Source organism: Rhinoraja longicauda, chromosome 3 (genome assembly GCF_053455715.1).
Source record: "Rhinoraja longicauda isolate Sanriku21f chromosome 3, sRhiLon1.1, whole genome shotgun sequence".
NCBI lineage: Eukaryota > Metazoa > Chordata > Chondrichthyes > Rajiformes > Arhynchobatidae > Rhinoraja > Rhinoraja longicauda.
In genome coordinates, this window is record NC_135955.1 from 45440158 (window position 1) to 45467958 (window position 27801).

General features: G+C 39.2%; 1 protein-coding gene across 1 annotated transcript; it reads right to left on the reverse strand.

Moving 5' to 3' along the window:
* Positions 1 to 103: 103 nt before the first annotated feature.
* plaa (phospholipase A2-activating protein) lies at positions 104 to 27597 on the reverse strand. The gene is made up of 14 exons (XM_078396950.1): positions 27413 to 27597; positions 25519 to 25712; positions 22513 to 22613; positions 22294 to 22414; positions 19056 to 19223; positions 16823 to 16958; positions 15517 to 15686; positions 13640 to 13797; positions 11578 to 11797; positions 7688 to 7756; positions 3740 to 3811; positions 3201 to 3317; positions 2807 to 2974; positions 104 to 913 (listed from the first exon to the last, which is right to left on the reverse strand). The coding sequence occupies exons 1-14, from the start codon at positions 27595 to 27597 to the stop codon at positions 345 to 347; spliced, it is 2448 nt and encodes an 815-aa protein (XP_078253076.1). The 3' UTR covers positions 104 to 344.
* Between the last annotated feature and the right edge of the window lie 204 nt (positions 27598 to 27801).

Genomic DNA, 27801 nt, shown 5'->3' on the forward strand with positions numbered 1-27801 from the left:
GAGTAATTTAAAGGTGAAATTTAATTTGGAAAATTTAAATGACAATTATGGAAAATTTAGATGTTTGCAAGAGCAGTTTCACAAATAAATTGAAAGGTCGACTATCTTAAATTATTGGAAACATCTTAAAACAAAGCAAAAATATTCAAATATAAAATCACATTTTAGCAGTTCCTTTATTCTTAAAATCGTTTGTACTTTTCTACTGCAACAATTTTGTCACAATAATCAAACACCCCAGAATTTATTTTTCTCCCATATGTGTTATTTGCCAGAGTTTAAGGAATAATGTAATCAAAATTAATACCACTTGGCTATAACCCTTGAAAATCTATAATCAGAAATTACAGCACTTTCAGAACAAATCTACAACAGTCCCCAACTTTTGCTGGATCTGAAACAGAAGAATATTTTCGGATCTGAGAATCAACTCCCAACGATTGAGCCAGTTGCAAAGCATTTGGATCATCACTTATAATTGTTCCAAGAGCCACCAAAAGTCTGAAAATAGCTTCATAATCTTGGAGAACTTCTATGGCTGCACTTATAATGGATAAACAATTTGCTTTACCTTCAATATCATTTCCTGAGTGCAGATTTACTGCATAGTTTAATATCAAAGTGGATAGTGCTATGTGAACATTCTTGCTGCTAGCTGATCTCATTTCAATTGCTTGGGAGAGTATTGCTTCCCTCAAGGACATCATGAACTTTGAGCCATGTGTTTGGTTAGCAAAACAGTTGCAGACTGTTCGGAGAATAAGCATTTGATTAGCAGGCTTTCCCCGTAGATTGATTTTGTTTAAGAGGTAGTTGCTGAACTGTTTGCTGTAGTGTTCACTGCAGAAATGTTCATTTACTGTGGGATGCCTGATAGCAAGACGAAGAATATCCAGCACAGGAAAAACTATATCTAAATTAGAAAAGAGATAAAAACAAATTAAGTCACAAATAAATGACTTTTCACTGTAACAATATTAAAAGTACAAATTTAATATATTTGAACATATATTTCAAACATCATGGTAATATTTCATAAAACATTGAAGAACTTTAATCCCTACTGGTCTATTCGGCCAAGTGTCCATGATTTTTTTAAGTGAATCAACTCTACACCGTTGCAAATTAATGTATCTGCTAACTTCCCCATGATATCAATCCATTTAAAAAAACTCTCAGCTGAAGAGTGGAAGTATACTTGTGAAATGTCATTGATCGGAGTCACATAACATGGAAACAGGCACTTCAGCCCAACTGATCCTATCGGACCAAGGTGCCCCATCAAAGCCAATCCCATTTATCCACATTTGGTGGATATCCCTCTAATCCTTTCCTGTCCATGTACCCGTCCAAATGTCTTTTGAATATTGTTATCTTTAACATTCAAATGTGCTTTTCCCATCTCAAAACAATTTCAATGTTCTCCTGCTCATCCTCCCCTTTACACTTTATCATAAGATAAATTTCAACCAACCCAAAATCTGTTAACTGTTTCTCTAGAAATGTTGTCCAACTTGTTCCTTGTATTTCAGATTTCCAGAATGTGGAAATAATGTTATTTTAACCCCAAATCTTCAGTTAAAAAACTAGCCACACTTGCAAACTGGTTGCAAGAGATTATGTCATTTTCAGATCTGCCCTATGACAGGAGTTCATAAATCAAAATAACAAGACTTCAATAGCAGAATTCAAGATACTGTAATTCTAAAAGCTGTGAAAAGAAAATGCAAGTCTGGCTATAGATTAAATAACCCTATATCTTTTATGCATTGGCTTTTATTTTACCACTTCCATGGTCTTTCCTACTTTAAAATGTTCCCAATACTTTGCCTAAAACAAACATTATAAATAATGTCAACATTATCTTTTCACAAGAAACCCAAACAGATGCTAATCCTCTTCGCATTCCTAGTTTATAAAATCACGAGGGAATGAATAGGTTGAATCCACAGAAGGTAGACACAAAATGCTGGAGTAACTCAGCAGCCAGGCAGCATCTCTGGAGAGAAGGAATGGGTGAGGTTTCCTTTTACCCAGAGTAGGGGAATCAAGAACCAGGGAATATAGTTTAATGCGAGAGGGGAAAACTTAATAGGAGCCGGAGGGGCAACCACACATTGTGATGAGCATATGGAACGAGCTGCAGAGGTAGTTGAGGATGGTACAAAAACAACATTTAAAGACATTTGGATAGGTACGTGGACAGGAAAGGTTTAAGGGAGTATGGGCCAAACACGGGAGAGTGGGCGAGCGACGATAGGACAACTTGGGCGGCTATGACTTGGGCAACTTGGGTTCTATGACTATTCTACACAGCTATTTAAAACAAAAAACAAGTAACAGAAACCCAACTAATTTAATATAAAATATTATTAGATACAAGAACTGCACTATTAGGACAGTAAAATCTTACCCCTTCACATACTTAGCAGGAATAAAATCTATGAAAAGACTTGTATTTAAATCCCATCCTTGACAATAGAATCCAATTCTCTATTAATAAAACAGCGAGTAGAAACAAACTAGCAAAACCAAAGCGTCCATATTTAAGTAAAACAGGATTTGCTTCTCAGTCACAGAATTTAAAATTTTCAAACAATCTCTAGAAAGCAGTAAAGTGAGCTTGCGTATTTCCTTTTATTGGATATCCTTAAGAGTAATAATGGCAAAATGTTCAAAAATAAATGTTCATCAATACCAGTTCTGGAGATTTGGATGGTCCTTTTACTTTCAGTTGTTCACAAATATTAAAACACATTAAATATCTTAATCATTTCTAGAACAATATAAATCATTATTTGCCAACCTTCTGGCCACTGTGCAGCTTTCCATAAAATCTCTAGTTGTTGTGCTGTAGGACTTTCTTGTGCAGAAGGACTCGATACAACACATAGAAACTTCTCAAGCATTTGCAAATCATCTTCAGACAGTTTATGGTCAGCAGATGTGCGCTCATTCAGTTCCTTTAGTTTCCCTATAATACACATTATTTAGTAAAGATACAAATATCTGACAAAGCACCTTAAAAGAATTATCCCTTTGGCATGGCAATGCGTGGCAACATGAAAACACTTATTTACTAACAGAATGTATACCGATACATTGGGAGGGGGGGGGAAAGAACTGCAAAATATCTTTGCTGATCAAATGAAAGTCAACAAAAGTTGGTTTTTAAATAAAGACAGAATAAAGATGCTTACCTATTATCTGAATTGTGTTTGCTTGATCAAATGTAACAGGGTCTTTTTTTGGAAAATAAGGGTTACTGACAGCTGTAGTGGGAGCACGTCCAGCAGCAGAAACATAAGCATTTACTCCTGTGAACATTAACATTTTTATAATGTAAAAGCAGTTCTCATAATTTAAGAATATTGTTCACTCAGTATAGATTCAGATAATGTGGTCTCAGAATAATCCACAGAACAGCTTAGAAGCATCCTAGTAGATTACATATTGAATACTTTTTAAAAATGCATCTTAAACTAATAATTCTAAAAATCTAAATATTTCAAGGCTTAAATGGAACCCACTCCAAAATTCAAGTTCAACAGAATGTATTGACTTTTAATTAAATGTCAAGACTCTTCAGTCGATTGCCTGCAGCTTGAACAGCAAATCAATTCTGTTCTGTAATTGAAATATTACATGCAGAGAAAAAAAAAGTTTTTGGTAAGTAACTTACAATGTTCACTAATTGTGGAGAAAAAAATATTTTTCCCAGTGCCTTCTCAAATTTTACCTGTAAATGGGTCACCTCCAGCAGAGGGAGCAAGACCAGATGGTAAGGAGCCAGGTACATAACGACCAGACCCTGCAATAATAATAAACAATATCTTCTTAGCATCAGAATGTGTACACGAAGTTGATATCACCCTTTTAAAACTACAATACATCCTCAGATATATTATATAAACACCAACACCTTCCCAACTTTGGTTTCCTGCGTAACATAAATCAAGCATCATGGACTAATGCACCAATTGCATCTAGACCCGAGACATTAATTCAAACCTGCACCTGGAGCATTATGTGCAGTTTTGGTCTCTGAGTTTGAGGAAGGGCATTCTTGCGATTGAAGGAATGTAGCATAGGTTCACCAGGTTGATTCCCAGTATGGCGGGACTGACTTATGATGAAAGAATGGGTCGAGTAGGCTTATATTCACTGGAATGTAGAAGGATGAGAGGGGATCTTATAGAAACATATAAAATTATTAAGGGACTGGACAGGCTAGATGCAGTAAAAATGTTCCCGATGTTGGGGGAGTCCAGAACCACGGGTCACAGTCTAAGAATAAGGGGTAGGCTGTTTAGGACTGAGATGAGGAAAAACTTTTTCACCCAGAGAGTTGTGAATCTGGAATTCTCTGCCACAGAAGGCAGTGGAGACCAATTCACTGGATGTTTTCAAGAGAGTTGGATGTAACTCTTAGGGCTAACTGAATCAAGGAATATGGGGAGAAAGCAGGAACAGGGTACTATTTCTGGATGATCAGCCATGATCATATTCAATGGCGGTGCTGGCTCAAAAGGCCTACTCCTGCAACTATTTTCTATGTTTCTAGCTCATTTACATTAGAAACATAGAAAACATAGGAAATATAGGTGCAGGAGTAGGCCATTCGGCTCTTCGAGCCGGCACCACCATTCAATATGATCATGGCTGATCATCTAAAATCAGTACCCCGTTTCTGCTTTTTACCCTTATCCCTTTAGCCCCAAGAGCTAAATCTAACTCTCTTGAAAACATCCAGTGAATTGGCTTCCACTGCCTTCTGTGGCAGAGAATTCCACAGATTCACAACTCAAATCTTTCCTCATCTCAGTCCTAAATAGCCTACCCCTTATTCTGTGACCCCTGGTTCAGGACACCCCCAACATCGGGAACATTCTAACCTGTCCAATACTTTAAGAACTGATATGTTTCTATAAGATCCCCTCTCATCCTTCTAAATTCCAGTGAATACAAGCTCAGTCGACCCATTCTCTCATTATATGTCAGTCCCGCCTTCCCGGGAATTAACCTAGTGAACCAACGCTGCACTCCATCAATAGTAATAATGTCCTTCCTCAAATTAGGAGACCAAAATTGCACACAATACTCCAGGTGCGGTCTCACCAGGGTCCTATACAACTACAGTTGGACCTCCTTGCTCCAAAACGCAAATCCTCTCGCATTGAAGGCCAACATGCTATTTGCTTTCTTCACTTCCTGCAGTACATGCATGCTTACTTTCAGTGACTGATGTACAAGCACACCCAGGTCTCGTTGCACCTCCCCTTTTCCTAATCTGACATCATTCAGATAATGTGTAAGAAGGAACTGCAGATGCTGGTTTAAACCGAAGATAGACAAAAAGCTGGAGTAACTCAGTGGGACAGGTAGCATCTCTAGAGAGAAGGAATGGCTGATGTTTCGGGTTGAGACTCTTCTTCAGACTGGTTAAGGATAAGGGAAACGAGAGATATAGACAGTGATGTGGAGAGATAAAGAACAATGAATGAAAGATATGCAAAAAAGTAACGATGATAAAGGAAACAGGCCATTGTTAGCTGTTTGAGGGGTGAAAATGAGAAGCTAGAGCGACTTGGATGGGAGAGGGATAGAGAGAGAGAGAGAGGGAATGCCGGGGCTACCTGAAGTAAGAGAAATCAAAATTCATACCATTGGGCTGCAAGCTGCCCAAGTGAAATACGAGATACTATTCCTCCAATTTGCGTTTAGCCTCACTGACAATGGAGGAGACCGAGGACAGAAAGGTCTGTGTAGGAATGGGTAGGCGAATTAAAGTGTCCAGCAACCGGGAGATCAGGTTGGTTCATGCGGGCTGAGCGAAGGTGTTCAGATAATAATCTGCCTTCCTGTTCTTGCCATCAAAGTGGATAACCTCACATTTATCCACATTATACTGCATCTGTAATGCATCTGCCCACCCACCCAACCTATCCAAGTCACCCTGCAGTCTCGTAGCATCCTCATCGCAGCTCACACTATCACCCAACTTTGTATCATCTGCAAACTTGGAGATATCACATTTAATTCCCTCGTCTAAATCATTAATATATATTGTAAATTACTGGGATTCCAGCACCAAGCCTTGCGGCACCCCACTCGTCGCTGCCTGCCATTCTGAAAAGGACCCATTAATTCCTACTCTTTGCTTCCTGTCTGCCAACCAGTTCTCTACCCATGTCAATACCCTACCCACAATACCATGTGCTCTAATTTTGCACATTAATCTCTTGTGTGGGACCTTGTCAAAGGCTTTTTGAAAGTCCAGATACACCACCTCCACTGGCTCTCCCTTATTCATTCTACTTGTTACATCCTCAAAAAATTCCAGAAGATTAGTCAAGCATGATTTTCCCTTCATAAATCCATGCTGAATTTGACCGATCCTGTCACTGCTTTCCAAATGCGCTGCTATAACATCTTTAATGATCGACTCAAGCATCTTCCCCACTACCGATGTAAGGCTAACTGGTCTATGATTCCCCGTTTTCTCTCTCCCTCCTTTCTTAAAAAGTGTAGTTACAATGGCTACCCTCCAGGCCACAGGAACTGATCCAGAGATGAGAGAACATTGGAAAATGATCACCAATGCATCCACGATTTCTAGGGCCACCTCCTTGAATACTCTGGGATGCAGACCATCAGGCCCTGGGGATTTATCTGCCTTCAGTCCCAACAGTTTATCTAACACCATTTCCTGACTGATGTGGATTCCCTTCAGTTCCTCCCTGATTGATTGTATAGTTAATCTAAGTGGCCTACAAAGAAAGCTGGTGCTTTCACCAAAATAACTGAAAGTTATAACTGTTAGAACATATAAATACTGGAGTGACTCCTCAAGCTACCTTCATGCATGGATTTGGTTGGAATAAAGTCATCATCAAAATCTTAGCTGACCAAGACAGAAACTGAGAACACAAATACAGGGGCACGACATTCATTCCCACAATTAATTATATCATGGCTGACCACTATCTACAGCTAAACAAGAGAAATTTCCAAGTCTTGAAAATCACAATTGCATTCATGTTTTAGTTTTAGAGTTCCAGACTTCCAATACACGATAGGATGACTTGCATATCCAACTGGTTCAACCTTACGATCAATCCTTCTACTCTGAATTTTCACAGCAAAACCCCTCAACCTTAAAAATATTTTGATCAGATTAATCCATGGCCATCTAAAGCCAAGGAATAAAAAAACAAACAAGTTTTGCATACAGGAGAAAGGCATTAGGATTTATCCAACTACTAGACTGGCATGAACCCATTCAGTCCAAACCTCTCCTGCGGGCGCGGCAACCCCCGTCGGGTGCAAACCTCACCTGCGGGCGTGGCAACCCTCCACAAACTGACAACCGGTGCACCCGTTGCCGGCCGAGGAATCTCCCCCGGGTCGTGTGAGGGGGGAGAGGAAAGGGGAGAGGGGAGAGAAAGCTCTGCTGTGTTTTCCAAAGCAATTAAAAATAGAAAATGTTGTATTTAAGATAACCATCACAGAAGTCCCCAGTGGAATTGGCCATTACTGGAACATGAATATTAAACAAAGTGAATACTCTGATTTGAGGGAACTTAAGATCATCTGTCAGTTCTAAAATGTGGTCAAAACACTTTAAATGTATCTCAAATGTGTTAGTTGATTTATCAAAAACACGGTTTCCAAAGAGAAACAATACCTGTGAAAGGATCCACTTCATTTGTGCCTCCAGTTCCCAATTCAGTCCCTGGTATATAACGCCCTGAACCTGCAAATTGTAAAAATATTATGAAATATCAAGTTTTGCTTACTTAATTAGGAAAAAGGAACTGTGAAATGTTGTGATCAAGATCCATTTAGTGGAAAATTGATGGAGATCAGAAAAAGCTTAACCTTTACTGTCAATATCAATAACAGATCCTCATACAAATAAACAGCAACATACCCTCATACAAAAATATGTTACATGCAAACAAATGGTATTCACAATATTTAAGAGCTTTTATGGAGTAAATAAGAAAATATTTTCACTGGAACGTATTCATAAGCAGAAAAGACATATTTAAGGTAATATCTCAAAGATGCATAAGAGAATATATTTTTCCACTTTAAAAAAATGGATATTGAAAGATCTGAAAAGCTGGAGTGATAAAAGCAGATCCAATAAAATGTTAAAAAATAGTATAAAGAAATTTGGAGAAAAACTGCTCAAAGTTATGGGAAAGCAGAGAAAGGGATGCATCAAATACCTTTTTCTCAAAGTATTGGAACTGGCAATCACCCACTTCAGCATTAAAGCATGGTCTATTTCTTACTCATCAGCTACACAAATGCCCATGTTGTAGTAACTTATTAGTTATCTGAAATTATGGTTTTTTTGGCCTAATCACTATTCAGTTACTTTCAATTTAACTTCTAATTTGTGATTTGCAAAATAACGTCAACATCTATAGCAAGCAGGCAGAATTTTTAGCTAAGGGTTGATGAACCCTTGAGATGAACCCAATGAGATTGCGACGCTCGTGCACAGGAAAGGGGAAGGTTACTTGGATACTTTATTCAAGAGGCAGTCACGTTCCTTTATAATTGATCAGGAAAGAAGGGTAGGTGGATGCAACTATAAACTAGAGATTCAGAAGCCAGTACTGATGAAGCTTAGCCCTTGCACTTCTCCAACACAAATGATGTTCTTGCGGTCTATGTCAATAAGGTTACAGACTACTGCGTGGATGCGCAGCTAATCATAAGTGTTATATAACATAACTATTTATCATAACAGTATAGCACATGGTGCAAATTCAGTGGGGTGGAATGGAAAAAACTGGCCAGTTAGTGATGTAGAGATGATTCTCTGAAACCACGATTGAGAGTCTAAAGGTCTGTACTGTCAGCCAGTAACAGGGTAAATAATTTCTCCTTGGGGCTGGAAAAAGCCTGGCAATTGAAGAACTAAGAAGAAAAATAGCCGGGGTCCAAAATCAAAAGAAGAATCACAAAAGTAATAGCTTTCATTATATATACCATGTATAAACGGGTATTTGGTATAGAAAGTCAGAGCTTTGAACACATGGTTCAAAGAATAAAACACAGTGCTGAAATGACTCAATGGGTCAGGCAGCATCTGTTGAAGGAATGGATAGGTGATGTTCAGCTCAGGATTCTTGCTCAGATTAATTGTAGTGGAGGCAGAAAACTGAAAGAGGTGTGGGCTGGACAAAGCCTGGCAATGAATAAATTAGAGGGGTTTGGGTGACGTTTTGGGTCGAGACCCTTCTTCAGACTGATGTCAGGTGGGCGGGACAAAGGAAGGCTGGACTACACTTCCTCCCACCCTGTCTCCTGCAAAAAGTCTATCCCCTACCAATTCCTCCGTCTACGCCGCATCTGCGCCCGGGATGAGGTGTTTCACACTAGGGCATCAGAGATGTCCTCATTCTTCAGGAAATGGGGCTTCCCCCTCTTCCATTTATAGATGAGGCTCTCACTAGGGCCTCTTCTATATCCCGCATCTCCACTCTTGCTCCCCCTCCCCCTATTCGTAACATGGACAGAATCCCCCTCGTTCTCTTTCCACCCCATCAGCCAGCGTATCCAACAAATCATCCTCCAACATTTCCGTCACCTCCAACGGGACCTAACTACTGGCCACATCTTCCCATCCCCTCCCCTTTCTGCGTTCCGCAGAGACCGTTCCCTCCGTAACTCACTGGTCCACTCGTCCCTCCTTACCCAAACCACCCCATCCCCGGGCACTTTCCCCTGCAACCGCAGGAGATGCAACATCTGTCCCTTTACCTCCCCCCTCAACTCCATCCAAGGACCCAAAGTCTTTCCAGGTGAGACAGAGGTTCACCTGCACCTCCTCCAACCCCATCTATTGTATCCGCTGCTCTAGATGTCAACTTATTTACATCGGCGAAACCAAACGCAGCTCGGCGATCGTTTCGCTCAACACCTTCACTCAGTCCGCCTCAACCAACCTGATCTCCCAGTGGCTGAGCACTTCAACTCCCACTTCCAATCTGACCTTTCTGTCATGGGCCTCCTCCAGTGCCATAGTGAGGCCCACCAGAAATTGGAGGAACAGCACCTCATATTTCGCTTAGGCAGCTTGCAGCCCAGCGGTATGAACATTGACCTCCAATTTTAGATAGTTCCTCTGTCCCTCTCTTCCCCTCCCCCTTCCCAGTTCTCCCTCTATCTTCCTGTTTCATTTTTTTTTGTTTTGTTTCTGAACTACAGCCAAAATGGTACACGATAGCGTGACAATTTTAGGCCCATCTTACTCGTCGTCGTCACTTTGGTGCTAATGGAAAAAGTTTCATTGAAATCGGTGTTTTATTTTAAATGTTTTTCACATTTTAAAGTTTAAATCTATCTCCTAGAGAGGGAGGGGGGAGGATAAGAGGCGTTGAGGGGGATGGAGTGGGGGGAGGGGAAGGGTGGAGAGATGGGGGGGGGGGGAGGGGGGAGTGTGCTGCACCAATGCAGGAGAGGTTTGGGCCCAACAGGTCCACTTGGTCTAGTAAATATTACTAAAACTCCCATCTTGTTTGTCATTTTGTTAGTTTGATTGTACATACCCGAAATACAGCCAAAACGGTACACGACAGTGCAACAATTTTAGGCCCACCTTACTCCCATTGGCTGCGGTTCAAATGGTTGTTATATTTTAAAAGTTATTCACTTTTTAAACACTAAAAATCACCTTTTAAACTTTAATAACTCCCTTTTCCACTTGCCGTGCCCAAGATGGCCACCGGGGCGGGACTCGCCCGAGTGTCGGCCAATGAGGGGTGGGGAGGGGGGTGAGGAGAGATCTCCTGCTGCTGGCCGCAGCGATGGCCACCCGGGGCGAGTGGCTCCCTCTCTCCTTTCCTCTTCCCCCCCTCAGCCACCCCTGGGGGAGTTTTAAGGGGGTTGAGGGGGGAAGATTGTTGGGCCTGCAGGGGAGGTTTGCACGGAGGATTGCCGGGCCCGCAGGAAAGGTTTGGACTCAACGTGTCCACGCCCATCTATTAGTTAGAATTAAAACCAATAGTTCCCAGAGTTTAGCCCGCCACAGTATTGAGATTTTAGTGCAATGATCTATCAACTTTAATTTGAAATATGTGAAAGTATTTCTGAGAGCATTTGTACAACAATACTTTGGCTTTAAATGATGTTCCAACAGTTTACTGCAGCTCTTTTAAAATATTTAAAAATATTTGGAAGCTCAAAACCGTTCTGCCATTTTGAAGTAAAGCAGTTCAGCAGATTAGTCTGGCTTTGGACAAATACCAAAACAGAGTTTAGTCCCAGATTCCTAGCATGATCATTCACATATATCACTGTAGTTTGTATGGATGAGGACCATGCCAAATGTTTCCAGTGCTTACTCTGTAAGCAAGTCAAACCTTTTACATTTATATCAAATAACGCTGTATGTCTAGAATGGCAAAGTGGCAGTAGGTCCAAGCAAAGGGCATAGACTAGTTAAGATATGACCTAGTATTTTTTTCACTGTGCAACCAGAGGAATGTGCATGCATTTGTTGCATATGAAGAATAACCAATAGGCATAATACTTTCAGTACATTATCTCACTAACCTGTGAAAGGGTCAGAGAACCCTGTGCCTGTTGATCCTAATGTATGCTCTTTTGTATTCTCAATGATGAAGTTTGCAACCTGATCTAGGAACATTGGGTTCAGGTCATTCTTTTCCAAGAAGTTCTGTGCAACAAGCCATGGATCATCATTAATATTGTACGGCAGTTTCATTGAAGGTCCTGCTTCATTAATATCAATGGTAAATACATAATCAAATTCCTAAAATGAAGAGAAAAAGAAAATATTCTTGATGTTTAACATCATTAAGATTAGCTACCATCATAAACATACATTCATGGATGGTTTTATATAAAGGTAGAGAATTTCCATTTTAATTGAGAATACTAAAGATGACAAACTGCAGCCTATTATTAAAGCTCCTCGTCTGTTAATAGACAATAGACAACAGGTGCAGGAGTAGGCCATTCGGCCCTTCGAGCCAGCACCGCCATTCTCCCCATACCCCCTGACTCCGCTATCTTTAAGAGTTCTATCTAGCTCTCTCTTGAAAGCATCCAGAGAATTGGCCTCCACTGCCTTATGAGGCAAAGAATTCCACAGATTTACAACTCTCTGACTGAAAAAGTTTTTCCTCATCTCCGTTCTAAATGGCCTACCCCTTATTCTTAAACTGTGGCCCCAGGTTCTGGACTTCCCCCAACATTGGGAACATGTTTCCTGCCTCTAACGTGTCCAATCCCTTAATAATCTTATATGTTTCAATAAGATCCCCTCTCATCCTTCTAAATTCCAGCGTATACAAGCCTAGTCGCTCCAGTCTTTCAACATACGACAGTCCCGCCATTCCAGGAATTAACCTAATGAACCTATGCTGCACTCCCTCAATAGCAAGAATGTCCTTCCTCAAATTTGGTGACCAAAACTGCACACAGTACTCCAGGTGCGGTCTCACTAGGGCCCTGTACAACTGCAGAAGGACCTCTTTGCTCCTATACTCAACTCCTCTTGTCATAAAGGCCAACATGCCATTAGCTTTCTTCACTGCCTGCTGTACCTGCAAGCTACCTTTAAGTGACTGATAAACAAGGACACCCAGATCTCTTTGTACTTCCCCATTTCCTAACTTGACATCATTCAGATAATAATCTGCCTTCCTGTTCTTACCACCAAAGTGGATAACCTCACATTTATCCACATAAAACTGCATCTGCCATGCATCTGCCCACTCACACCTGTCCAAGTCACCCTGCATCCTCATAGCATCCTCCTCACAGTTCACACTGCCACCCAGCTTTGTGTCATCTGCAAATTTCCTAATGTTACTTTTAATCCCTTCATCTAAATCATTAATGTATAGTGTAAATAGCTGCGGTCCCAGCACCGAGCCTTGCGGTACCCCACTAGTCACTGCCTGCCATTCTAAAAGGGACCCGTTAATCCCTACTCTTTGTTTCCTGTCTGCCAACCAATTTTCTATCCATATCAGCACCCTACCCCCAATACCATGTGCTCTAATCTTGCCCACTAATCTCCTATGTGGGACCTTATCAAAGGCTTTCTGATCGTGCAGACTTAGTACTCAGAATACAGTGTGCAGGTTTTCCATCATTTTACTCAAGAATGGTGACATGGAACTTGTAAGATTAAAGAACTGTCATGGAGGGATGCACACAAGTGGATTGGGCAAGAATAGTTTGAAACTTGATAGGCTGAGGTACAACACAACTAGTTCAGCTGCAGAAGACTAGAAGCTTCTCAGTAATATCCTCAATCATTATCTTACATTTGAGGAGGCGGTTGGGGGGGGGGTGAATTTATCCAAGAACTCAAGGTTGCTTGCTACCATCACATTATCATACATAAGCACTGACCACTCTTGAATGCTCCATTAATCAATGAAATAAAGATGCCGAACATTTGTTTAACAAACATTTGGATTTAAATTACTTATTTTAATATTCTCCCTCACACATGAAACCATATCATCACACATTTGCAAATGTTGGTAAGTGAATTTATATTATATTCGGTATATACAATAGGCTAGACTAGCATTTTGGACACATGTATTAGATGGCATTCCTTCATGTTTAAACATACTTTGCCTTCAAAAAGAACTTTGCCCGAGGACTTTTGGGTTCCTCCTGATGAACCCACCACGTCGCCAATCTTTAACCATCGCCCATCAACAACATTCCATTGATAAGCCTGAACAGTATCTCCAACCCTGATTAGTCGCGTTTGACCTTCCTTAGTGCCTGAAAAAAAGATTTTAAAAATTAAGCTCAAATGCTGAATACTAGTCAAATTATGCCTTAATGCTTTGTGTTTTCAGTTCCTGACTTTGAGAATTAACAAAGTCCAACACAGGAGAGTGATTATTTTTTCCTTAATTTTGAAGTTTATGTACATGTTATTTTCTTATAAAGCACAGAAAAATAGTAACCAGTTTGTGTAATGAAACCGACAGGCTTGGAAAATAAATCCCTCCTGAACTCTTCATTTCATTTAAATTTCAAATTAATCCAAGCATAAAGTCTTGCTCTTTAAAAACTAGTTCAAAGGTAATTTTAGTTCACAGAAAAACTAGGTGTCGGTGTTTATAACAGCCACAGCCTTGAGTGACAAAATCTGCATCCCTCTAATTGCTGCAGGAATTAGCCTGAACAAATTTGCAGATAATACTAAGATGGGGGGTAGTGTGAATTGTGTGGAAGATGCAATAAGGCTGTAGGGTGACTTGGACAGGTTGTGTGAGTGGGCGGATACATGGCAGATGCAGTTTAATGTAGATAAGTGTGAGGTTATTCACTTTGGAAGTAAGAATAGAAAGGCAGATTATTATCTGAATGGTGTCAAGTTAGGAAGAGGGGATGTTCAACGAGATCTGGGTGTCCTAGTGCATCAGTCACTGAAAGGAAGCATGCAGGTACAGCAGGCAGTGAAGAAAGCCAATGGAATGTTGGCCTTCATAACAAGAGGAGTTGAGTATAGGAGCAAAGAGGTCCTTCTACAGTTGTACCGGGCCTTGGTGAGACCGCACCTGGAGTACTGTGTGCAGTTTTGGTCTCCAAATTTGAGGAAGGATATTCTTGCTATTGAGGGCGTGCAGCGTAGGTTCACTAGGTTAATTCCCGGAATGGCGGGACTGTCGTATGTTGAAAGGCTGGAGCAATTAGGCTTGTATACACTGGAATTTAGAAGGATGAGGGGGGATCTTATTGAAACATATAAGATAATTAGGGGATTGGACACATTAGAGGCAGGAAACATGTTCCCAATGTTGGGGGAGTCCAGAACAAGGGGCCACAGTTTAAGAATAAGGGGTAGGCCATTTAGAACGGAGATGAGGAAGAACTTTTTCAGTCAGAGAGTGGTGAAGGTGTGGAATTCTCTGCCTCAGAAGGCAGTGGAGGCCAGTTCGTTGGATGCTTTCAAGAGAGAGCTGGATAGAGCTCTTAAGGATAGCGGAGTGACGGGGTATGGGGAGAAGGCAGGAACGGGGTACTGATTGAGAGTGATCAGCCATGATCGCATTGAATGGCGGTGCTGGCTCGAAGGGCTGAATGGCCTACTCCTGCACCTATTGTCTATTGAATTGTAACTTCAGTTAAATAGGGGTCAATATGACAAAACTGCCAATAATTGAGCTCTACATACTCAATCAGAAACAATCACGACTAAAACAAAATTGCTTCAAAATATCTTATTTTTTAGCCAGCATGTGAAATGACACAATATAAATACTGCATATCAATATGAAAATACAAAGAGCTGTAAAATGTCAATCTTGTGATTTTTTCCAGAAAAGGAAAAACTCGCAGCTTCACCTGAAAAGATTCCAAACAGAAATAAGCACTTCAGTAATATTTTGATGCAGCCAACAAAAAAAATGTACACATATAAATTTATGTTGAGCACATTATAAAACAGCTTTAAAATTTTAACCAAGTTTAAAAAGGAATAACATCACATACCTGGTTCATCGAGATGTTCTTTCCCTGGAAGTTCATTGATATTTATATCTCCTAAATCTCCAGTCTTAGAATCAATGGTTGCGCTGGACAGCTCGTTCTCAAAAGTTTGGATCTCCTCTGCAGAGGCTGTCCGTTCTTCAGCTTCTGTAAAAACTCTTATTACACTATCGCTGCAATGGAAATTTCATCAGCATATTAAAGCAATACAAACTGAGTTGAAAATATCTCTAATGCAGTAAAACCACAAAGCATTTTGCACAACCAAATTCAAAGAAAAGAAAAACTGACACTATGCCACATAAGGAGATAGTACAGCTTGTGGCCACCAAGCTTGATAAAAAAATGTACATTAAGGCATCTAAGGAAGGAGTAATATAGATTTAGGGACATAATTAGAGATTATGACATTAACAGAGGGCCTTTGCCGCCAGTGGGAAAGAGAGGAATTCAAAAGAGTTCCAGCTACATGGATTTCAAATGGTTGTAGAAGAGGAGGTTACAGAGATAGCAAGATGTCAGAGTTTGACCAAAACAATAACTTTGAAACTGAAGTAATTGTGACTCTGCAAGGGCAGAAAGGGTTCCAAGGTTATGTTAAAATGCTATCAAAGTTCTCTGATCTTAAAAGAGATTGAACATGTTTTACAATTTCAGGGTGAAACTTTACAATTATACACAATTAGATGTGTAGAATTAATATTACAGCTAATGAAAACCTGTAACTTATTTCGCAACGAGTAAAGGTGCTTATCCTGCCACCTCTCGCAGCACTCAGAATGTGTTTCCAGGAACAAGTGTACCAGTGAATCAGCATTAAAAATGATCATTGTAGCACAATGAGAGCAAGGCTGTGTCAGGAACTAGGTAGTGGACTCAGGTCTACAGTGGGGCATGTGGAGCAACAAAACAGCAAAAGGAACCCCCACTGGTGCAGTTCAGAATACAATGATCAATTCAAATGAGGCCATCTGTGAGGGTTGGTACTGCATCGGCTGGTGAAAACAATGCAGCCACTCATCATTAAGGCAGGGTTTATAGCTCCACCCTGGGCTGCACAGAGTGTATGAAATCACTGGAAGGACTGGAGGTGTTGTAGTCTCTCCTTCCTTTTGATTTGCTGTACACATTCCCCCAGCGCAAAGATGTATTTCTGGTAACAAGGTATTTTATATCACTTATTCCATTATACTTTTCTTAGCATGGCTACAGTAAATCATGCACAAATTCAAATCTTGAAAAGAACCAATTAATTCTATGATAAATTTATTAAAAGCAATAATACCTAATTATTGAACAACAAATTTACCTTGAACCCGCAACAATATCACCATTATCCAATACACAGCCGGACCATACAGACTGAGCTGGAAGTCTGATAGTTTGAGTACATTCTCCATCCCTCCAAATTCTTAAGGATCGATCCTCCCCTGTGGTTACAAAATCTGGACAGAAAGAGATTTGCACAGTGATTAGAAAAATGTACAACTTAGAAGTAAGAAATTATTTTGGTTTCCAAAGAAATAAAACATTATTTTAGTTACGTTTTCCACCTTGATACACTGAAAATAACAAACACAATGCTTAAAACTTGCTCTGGTTAAATATCATGTTTTATCTGAATTGGAGTAGTGTTGGTTCCAAGTTGATAGCAAGATGAAATATTTGTTTGATCCTTTTAAACATTTCATTTTCACACAGGACTAGCTATCGGGAAATAATTCTACTTCTATTTCTTGTCTCAGTAATTAAAACATGCTCCCACTTATGCCATGCTAAGAACAATGGAGCATCATGCAATGTAAACCATTACACATTTGCTATGATGCATCAGGTACTCGTAATTATAAGTAGCTTTATGATAAATCGGTTTGATCAGTTCAGTTTTAGTGACACACTACCCATGATCAATTTTAAGGTCTTAACTTCGTCCTTACAAAAGTGCTGCAATAGACTATGATCAAATTTTAAATATCACAACAACATAGGAGAGTTCAAATATTACAAATATAGTCCGTTACAGTTAAAGGCAATTTATAACATGTTTGCTAAATAGAATTCTCTCTTACTATTGCAAAGCAAATGGTACCCGTTTCCACAGGAGCAAATATTGATTTGCAAATGATAAAATAAGTGAATCTACAAGCCAATACTGAATAAAGTCATCCTTCTTGTCCAGAAAGCAGAGAACGTGATTTCTTGCCTTAAAATATTACACGTACTTGTAAGGTACAATATTCGGTATTATAAAGCACTGCATTGTCTTCCCAGAAAAGAGCACACAATGAAGTCTATTTTATACCATAACATCAGTCTAAACACAAACAAATGAAATAAAAATAAAAATTCCCTTTGTAACTTGACCACTTTGCTATTTGCATATTCCAGGAGTATTCCCACTAAATCTATGCCCTTTGTACAAAAATGTCATGTCACATTATTCCAGTCACATTTGGGCAGTAGGTTAATTTGTGAGTTTAAGTTCAGCACATTTCTATAGTACTTATTTTCCTGTCGCTTTCCTAAGATTTTCATCAGCCATGGCAGAAGTACAAGGGTGCTTCCCTCTTAACATTGTTTTTCTACTGCATCCTGGTCATCAAAAGCTATAACACGTGAACACTATTTAAAAACATGCCTGGCTTACACTGGTGACTTCAGTTACACACTCCAGACTCCAACCATACTACAGACCCCAGACTTAAGAATAAATGCATCCAGTAAACAATGTTTCCAATGACATTTATAGATAGTTATAACTAATTTTGCATAATGTAGTTAATAATAATTTTAAACTAAAAATAGTTGTTTTCAATCACTTGCTCAATTCCCACATCAAAATTTATCTATGCCTAAGAATTTACCCAACCTGTTTGAAACAATAGACCTTTGAGTGAATGATAATTCAGCATATAATTTGTACAAATTCTGCAGTATATCTACCAAATCTTATTTTATCTCTCGAATATTACCATTTCTGCAAACTTTGGAGGGGAATTTAGCGCATTTCATTTTATATTTTCCTATCTGTAACATGACCATCTACTATTTTGTTAAAAATGTTTATGCCAAGAAAGCACCTTGCATTATGAATTAATAAATTACTTAAATAGGACATGATTGTCTCATGTATATGTATCAGTATATGGTAAATTGAATCTTAAGATTAAGAAATCAAGCATTTATTTTGCTAACATTTGCAATATTGAAATAGATTTGAAATAACTTGTAAATTCAAGAAAATACATTTCTGTCCAAGGCAACAGGATCTACGATCTGAAATTTTTTTCTTGGATGCTTTATCTGGTGGCATAAGGAAGATTTACATTTAAGAAATTCTCCCTCCAGAAGTATAATAAGTTAGCATTAGACAAAGCAAGTCCAAAATTCCATATCAGCACTGAAGAAAAACACCTTGACTTCATTCCATGTACAGCCCTAGCACTGTCAGCAACTTAAAACATGTATTCCATGTCTAACCATTCGATTTGCGCATCAAATATATATTATAAATGAAAATATAAAACTATAAAACTACTTACCTTTTCCATTTGGGAAGACTGATAAGCTGTAGATATAATTTGTATGTCCATAATAAATCTGCAAACATTGCCCAGTGATTTGCCATCGTCGAATAGTGGCATCGTTACTGCAAGATAGGAACTCTAATTCATTCAAAATGGCCAGTCCTCTAACACAGTCGTTATGACCTAAAAAAGGCCAAAGTTAATAAAAACAAAACCAGAAAAACGTCTTTGATCAATTGTTACAAAAATACTATTTAGTTCCCTGAAACACCTAATTCCACAGTCAAATGAGTGAGGCATAGTTACAATGAGAATTACTCCTTTAAAAAGATTTGCATGCTCATCTCAGTAACAACGTGTGTCAACATAACACCAATGAATTAGTAAATTGTCACAAGCTTTACAGATTAAATGAAAAGTAATATTGTCCCCCACCCCCAAAGATATTTGAGTAGATGACAGACATCTTGGTCAATGAGGCTGGTTTTAAAGCAAAGATGATAGGCACAAAGATTAGAATTCCAGAGTTTATAATATTGGCAATAAAACCAATCACTCTGGACTAGAAATGGAGTCATGCAAATATCTCCCGAGGTGGTACGGTAAAAGAAGATTCAAGTAAAAGAAATGAACAAGATCAGTGGATTTTGAAAACGAGGATGGAATCTCTAAATATCTGCCACGGGTTTATCTGGAACCAATTTAGGTCAGGAAGCACAGGGTGATTGATACATGATTTGCATGAAGTAGAGTTTTTGATGATCCTACATTTGTGGAGAACAGAATATGAGAAGCTAACAATGAGTTTATTGTAATAGTCAAATCTATACGTAACAAAATCCTGGGTAAGCATTTTAGCAGATAGTCAAAGAGTCACAAAGCATAGATACAGGCATTTCGGCTCAACCCGCCATGCCAACCAAGATGCTCCATCTCAGCTAGTCCCATTTACCCGTACTTGGTCCGTATTGCTCTCAACCTTCCCTATCCATGTATCTGTCTAAGTGTCTTTTAAATGTTGCTATAGAGGCTGCCTCATCTACCAGCTCATTCCATACATCCTCTCAGTAAAAAGAATTGTCCCTCGGGTTCCCATTAAATGTTTCCCCTCTCACTTTAAACCTATGTCCCCTGGTTCTTGATTCCCCTATACCCTGGGTAAAAAACTGTGCATTCACCCCAACAATCCCCTCATGATTTTAAACACCTCTATAAGATCACCCTTCAGCCTACTGCGCTCCAAGAAATAAAGGCCTTTGAGTCTTGGCATATACTCAAATCTTTCCTGCACTATTTCCTGCTTAATGACATCCTTCCTACAAGAAGGTTACCAAAACGGAACACAACGCACCAGCATCTTGTACAACCATAACATAACAACCCAACTTCTATACTCAATACCTTGACTGAAGGCCAATGTACCAAAAGCCTCTGTTACACCATTTTCAGGGAACTGTACTCCTCTACTCCTAGATCCCTCTGCTCGACAACACTCTCCAGGGCCTTACCATTCTTTGTGAAGGTTGCACCCTGGTACGACTTCCCAAAATCCAACACCTTAATCTTATCCGCATTGAACCCCATTAGCTATTCTTCAGCTCATTTACCCAGCTGATCAAGATCCTGCTGTATTTTTGATAACCCTCTTTACTGTCTATGATACCACCTACTTTAGTCTCATCTGCAAACCTAATAATCATTACCCAAGACAAGAATGGAGTAAGGCAATGTCACAGAGGCATAAGTGGCCTTGGTAATCGAAAAAATGTGCAGTACATAGCTACTTCATGATTAAATGCTCAAAGTTTTAAAATGTCCAGGACAACAACATAGAAATGAGAGAAAGGAATGGAACAGCGTAGAAGCAGAGTTGATGAAAACCAGTATTTAGTTATAAGAAACTTGTCTGATATTGAGTATGGGGTACGAAAGATATGAAAAGATATATATTTTTAAGCAAAATATTGCCTGACCAGGAACCACTGCAGATCAAAGCAGGGGTGACATCAGCTTCCTTTTAACATCTAAAATCCATCAGTGCATTTAAGGGAATCAATAAGGGTTTGCACAGAAAAGTATTCTAAATTAAACAATCAGCCATGGTCGTAAGTAGGTTAGCATGTGAGGGGTCGAATTATCAACTTCTGCTTCTATTTCTTCTGTTAGAGTCATAGATCATAAAGACGCAGCACAGAAACAGGGTCTTCAGCCCGTCAAGTCCATGCTGACCATTCATCACCCATTAAAATTAATCCTGTATTTATTGCATTTGTTTTAATTACTTAATCTTTTTGATGGCCGTCTTCAAACTTTTGATCTTTTTTTGCAAGTTGTAAATGATCTCCAATCCAAATTACTATTTCTTTTTGGAAATAACACTGGTTGTTCTGCCTTGGCCTTCTCTTTCCCGGAGAAGAGACAGTTGAAGTTCTCAACTCAAAACATCAACTGTCCATTTCCCTCGACAGATGCTGCCTGACCTGTTGAATTCTTCCAGCAGTTCTATTTTTGCTCCAGTTTCCGGATTCCAGTTTCTTGCACTTCCATCCAATCACTCTTTCCTGACCCAAGCTTATAATGTGGGTACCTCCTCTATAAACCTACTTGCTCCCAATCCAATTTCTCAATATCCTTTTCATAATACAGTGATTCTAACTGTGGACAAGCATAGACAAGTAGACCCTTTTTCTTTAAAAGTTATCCCTAGAAAATTAAACCTTTGCTGTGGTCTTAACCGATTGCTCTCTGTTCGACAAGTTCTCTAATCGACAATATACTGGACTTTACAAAATGAAAATTAAGTTTGTTCTGTCCAGTTGGAACATCCATTGTTCATTGCATACTTATCTCTGGATACCATTGATTCAGGGATAGGTATCACCATCAATGGAATCTCACCAGCTAAGAAATTATTTAGACCACTCAGAGACAGACTGCTGAAAATTTGGAACTTCCATAGTCATAATTTTTTTCAGAACTTATTTATATATCTTGTGTATAGTTTTAAATATATTTTATATATCTAGCTTTGTCAGGTTATGCAAGACACACTGCAGTACCACTCACTGTTGTATATTTCTCAGATTAATATAGTTGATAACCTATGAATCCCTAAAGAAAGTGTATTTCCCAAATCCCTCCCATCCCCATCTTTAGAAAAAGTGTACAAATTGCTGATTTATAAATAGTAACATTCTGTTTACATGTGAGAAATGCGTGCTACATTGGTGAAAGATCCAAAACACGGACTTACCCGTAAATGTTTGCTCACATCGACCAGCTTTCCACATCTTAATTGTTTTGTCAGCAGATCCCGTCAGCATGAAACCCTGTTCAGGCAGTATCTTTACTGCCCACACAGCTGCAGTATGGCCCTAAAAACAAAATATACTTCTTCAAATAATATTAAAGCTTGAGAGTTCAGAATATATTTACTGCTAAATTATTAAAAAAGGTCAAAAATAAGATGTACCTGTAAAGTCATCAAACATTTTTCATTTAACCAGACTTTTGATGTTGTATCCCAAGATCCACTGAGTAAAGTACCAAATTTTCCAGCTGACAGACTGCAAACTGAAGAGAAATAAATGTATTTAGGAAAGGAATGTGGAATTTTGGAATAAATTTTGAATAACCCATCCCCATCCGTGAAGAATTTTCATTTGTTCTTGCACATACACCAGAACTAGTTTCAACCTGTTACTTGGACATCCGGTTTTAGGTCAAATTGACCACCTGTGGAGTTTTAACATTAAGCAAAGTTGCGATTCACAGCTGTAGATCAGGAAAAAAGAACAATCAAAAAGCCAGCATTCCTTTCCAAAAATTATCATCTTTAAAATTGAAAATAATTCTCATCCACATATAAACTTAAATAAAATTATCAGCATTTATAAATGTACTAATCAGAAAACAAAACACTGCAGTGGCTGGAAATCTGAATTAGGAACAGAAACCTCTCAAACTACTCAGCAAGTCACACAGCACCTGTGAAAGAGAAACAGTTAACTTTTCAGCTTTGAGCAGAAATGAGAAAGGTTCATAAATCAGATCAGCAAACTACTCAAAACTAGAAAGAAACATAACGCTATGAGGATGAACAACATAAAAAGCATATTTTTTAACTTTCTCATTTCTGATGAAAGATCATCGATCTGAAACATTAACTGTTTCCCTTCCCCAGATCTTAGCTCATCTGAATATTTCTTACATTTCCAAGATTCACTATCAGAAGAAGATTGGGGCACTTTCAGAACTACGGATAGTTCTGCTGTTGCACAAGAGTTCTCTTCCTAAGAAACCACATTGATACAACAGCCGAGACACACCAACATATCTACATCCCGAGGAAACTCGGCATGTATCCAGTGACTCTTACGAATTGCTAGATGCATCACGGAAAGCATATTGTTGGGTTGTATCAGGCTTCTGAATGGTCCCTTCATAAGCTAGGGGACTACTCCATTGTGGACATTGACTGTGGAACTGATGCACCACAATGCACTACAAAGCTGAGGACTACATTCTACTCTGTACCTTCCCCTTTGCTCTATCTATTATTGTTGAGTTTGACTTGATTGTATCCAAGTATAGTACATCTGATCTGTTTGCATAGCATGCAAAACAAATCTTTTCACTGTATCTCATTACATGTGACAATAATAAAACTAAACCTAAACCCAAGATTGCATTACAAGAACAATTGTGTCAATGGGAACTGGCAGGTTAGGGGCCAGAGTGTTTCAGATTCGCAATAACAAAGTAAAATTTCCCATAGGATTTTCAAATGTTTTTGTCCTGCATTACATGTTTTTATCTGCTTGTTAATTTCCAAAGTGACTATTAAGTGGTTCTTGTTCTAGCCCATGCACATGCTGAAAGCTTGGATGATATTATCTTCACACAATTTGACATGGTGATACTTTTAAATTAAATCTCAGTAATATTAATCAAGTGTCATACAGCACGGAATGGGCTCTTCAGCGCATCAAGTCCGCATCCACCATCAAGCATGCATTTACACTAATCCTAGATGAATTCCATTTTATTCTCATCACAATTACATTAACTCTCACAAGATTCAACCACTTTTCATAAAGGATGGCTTACAGTGGCCAATTAACAGTGGCCAATTAACCATGATAAAGGAATGTGGGAGGAAACCAAAACACACAAACCCACATGATCACTTGGAGAATACTAAAATTCCACTCTTATTGCACCAGAGGTTGGGTTGAATTTGGTTCACTGGAGTTATGAGGCAGTTGTTCCATCACCTGTGACACTGTGCTGCCACTCATTATAACGTTTGATCTCATTAAAACAATAACATGAATATCTCCAAGGTATCTTCTTTAACTTTCTCAGCACTAAAATTTAATACTTGAGAACTTAGGATTCACTTTAATAACTGTGCAACCTCATCCCCTGTAACATTTAAACTTTATATTAAATCTTTGCTTGGGTGTCCAAAATTGAACACCTGTCTTGGTTTAGGTTTATTATTGAAAGGCATGCCAAGATTCAGTGGAAGGTTTTGTTTTGCATGGTATCCAAACAGATCAGATATACCATACATAAATACAATCAAGTCAAACTCAAGTACAATAGGACAAAGGGGGCGATACAAAGTGGAGAATATAGTTCTTAGCATTGTAATGCATCAATTCCACAGAAAATCCAGTATAGCCAATGGAGTAGAGATGAATCGAACAGTACCCTAGCTTATTGAAGAACCCATCAAAAGCCTGATAATAGAGGGGAAGAAGCCCGTTCCGAGTCTGGTGGTGCATGCTTTCAAGCTTCTGCACCTTCTGCTGTGCTGGAGCATAGAAGGAATGATGGGGTGGGACAAGTTTTTGATCATATTGGATGCTTTTCCAAGGCAGGGTGAAGTATAGATGGAGTCAATGGTGGGAGGTCTGGTCTGTGAGATGGACTGGGCTACATCCAAAGCTCTCTGCAATATCTTGCGATCTTGGGAAGAGCTGTTCCAAAACCAAGCTGCAATGCAACAGTATGCTTTATATGGTGGATATGGTTCTTTTTATTCTGTCCCTGTACTTTTGACTGCACCCAAAAAAAAGGTCTTGTACAACATCAGCTTCACTTTATGTACACCAAATGTGGATGTAAATGCAATTTGCAACTTGTTATAACTCCTTCCCTATGGTTTCTTACTATCCATACTTTTTAAAAAAAAAGGTATTTCCTGAAGTAAATAATTTCACCAAGCAAATGTCTAATACACCACTGTCCAGATACCTTTTGTATTCTAAAACAGTGTGGTTAAGTTCCTGAAACAGCAAAATGCTAGCAAACAACCAAACTGAAAACACATCCAAATACATCATCTCATCAGTATCCTGCTGGCTCAAATTTAATTCAACAAATAAACGTATCCACAGAAGAAATATTAAAATTGCCACAGAGGACCTCCATATTGTTGCAAGTAAGTATTTTTCAAAAGATTTCTTACCCGTATTTTTATGGCCTTTTAAAATATACAGTGGTGCAGGGCTATCCAATGTGAAAACACAAATGTTATGGTCATTCCCTCCTGTTGCAATCAGTCCTCGAGGATAGGTGTCATTGGGTGCAATAATACACACACAGGATACAAAATTTGAATGCCCATTCATACAGTGCATCTCTGTAAAACCCCTGTTGGAACTGAAATAGAATCCAATTACAAATGAGCAAATATATCAAATTGTAAACTATAGGCAGCTTTACAAAGTTAAAGAAAAATCAAAATTTTAAGAATCTAAATTGCCAGTGTTGCCTGGACAGTCTTTCAAAGAAACTTCACAGTTTTACTTGATAAATACAATCATCAAAACCCTGATTTCTACTACAAATTTGAAGACATAACTACATCCCTATAACAGTCGATTCCTTTTCTAGTCATTAAAATGGGAAGTATAGCAATAGAGGAAGTAAAAAAATAATAATCAGAAGACATAGTTTTATATTTAAATATATGCATGGCTCCATTCCTCTTGAAATATGGTATTTATTCACAAAATGCTGGAGTAACTCAGCAGGTCAGGCAGCATCTTGGGAGAGAAGGAATGGGCGAGATGCTGCCTGACCTGCTGAGTTACTCCAGCATTTTGTGAATAAATACCTTTGATTTGTACCAGCATCTGCAGTTATTTTCTTATACTTGAAACATGGAATCAGTTTCTATTGATAGTTACTAGCGTGGGTTGCACAAAGTTGTAGTATTTTAAATTATTTCCATAGGCTGACAATGTTCTGAGTAATTACCACTTTTAAGCCAGAAAAAATTTGGGAACCTTGGAATGAAGCAGTGAGAGATTAAAAATGCCTGCAAGTACTCCTGTCAATTAGTCTGTGCAGGTCCTGATGACATGTCTGGGAACTGCTATCTACACAACTAATGTCCATTGTCTTGAATAATTTTAGATAACCCCCTTTTGCTTTCTCTCCAATATCTTCACACCATTCCTGTAGTGTAGTGCTCAGAGAGAACCATAATGCTTCAATTGTGACCATATCAAACAATCGCAACAATTTATCATTACCTGGTTGCTCTTGTACTCTAAGGCAATAATTGTGTTTACCATTTTTGCCAATTGCTGTGACACTTACTTTGTGTAGCCAGTTGAGAACTATCCATAACCGTATTCCTCTTCTAAATCTACTGACAAAATATAATTCGACATTTCTTAAGATCAAAATTCATTTACCACCTAATCTTCTTTTCCACTATCTGTCTATACTTTTGAGGTCTACACTGTTCACGATTCACTTGGTCTCCAAGTTTTGGGTCATTTGCAAATTGTACTCTGCACACCCAAGTTATTAATACATTGCAGAGAAAGCAGTAGTCCAGTATTGAACCAGGGCTTGACTGGGTAGATACAGTGATGATTAATCCCAGCTAAACTAAGTCATTGTCTCAAAGAGATTTATTATTACGGACAGAAATGAAGATAGATTTCTTTACCCAGAGGGTAGTGATTTTTTTAAATAATCTATACATGAAGGTTTTGAACATTCAGTCAGGGGCTAGTATTACATTGAATATTAAGAAATGAAGAGATATGTGGTTAGTACAGGAAACCGGCCCAGGGGCCGGTGGCCAGCCTACTCCTGCCTCTTTCTTGTATTCGACAGGAAATGTCCAACTTGAGAATTGCTTCGAAGTCGAAATACATTTCCAAAAACCGTCATGTTACCGAAGAGTATATATTTTTAAACCACCCGAACTTTGTGACTAGTACCGAAGCCGCTCCCTCCCTCCTTTGCTCATCTTGTCAAGTCATCAGGATGCAGCGCCGCCCGCAATGGCGGGTAGCAGCGCCGAGATCCCCACTCCGCCGCTTGCCGGCTGATTCCCTTACCCGTTGGGCACCCACACCCGCGCACTGCGGTCTCTCGACACGGACACGAAGGATCCCACGGGGAAGAGGGTGGCCACCAGCCCCCTGACGTCCATTTCGTGTCCCACCAGGGAGCAGCTGAGCCTGAAGCCGGATGACGCCGCCATGTCGGGCGCGCTGCCTCCTCGGCCCCGCAGCAGTGCCATTGCATTCTGGGGCCGGAGCTGAGGGGTCAACAAAACCTAAAGCAAGACACCCAATATCCAACTCGAGTGAACACAATAAATTACTGGCGCACGCAAATATATTAAAGTAGTTTAGAAAAATCTCCGCCGCCCATTATCAAAGCGCAGCAGGCAGGTCAGAGGTACGTCGCCATGGCAACCGGCATCAAAGGGCGACGGTGATAA

What these genes read in the sequence shown, in the direction of transcription:
- plaa (XM_078396950.1), bottom strand. Translation starts at nt 27,597, where the DNA reads ATGGCACTGCTGCGGGGCCGAGGAGGCAGCGCGCCCGACATGGCGGCG. An exon ending in AAAAGGCCATAAAAATACGG is followed by an intron (nt 22,614 to 25,518) that starts GTAAGAAATCTT and finishes ATTTCTCTTCAG; the next exon opens with TTTGCAGTCTGTCAGCTGGA. An exon ending in TGAAGTGGATCCTTTCACAG is followed by an intron (nt 3,812 to 7,687) that starts GTATTGTTTCTC and finishes TTATTATTGCAG; the next exon opens with GGTCTGGTCGTTATGTACCT.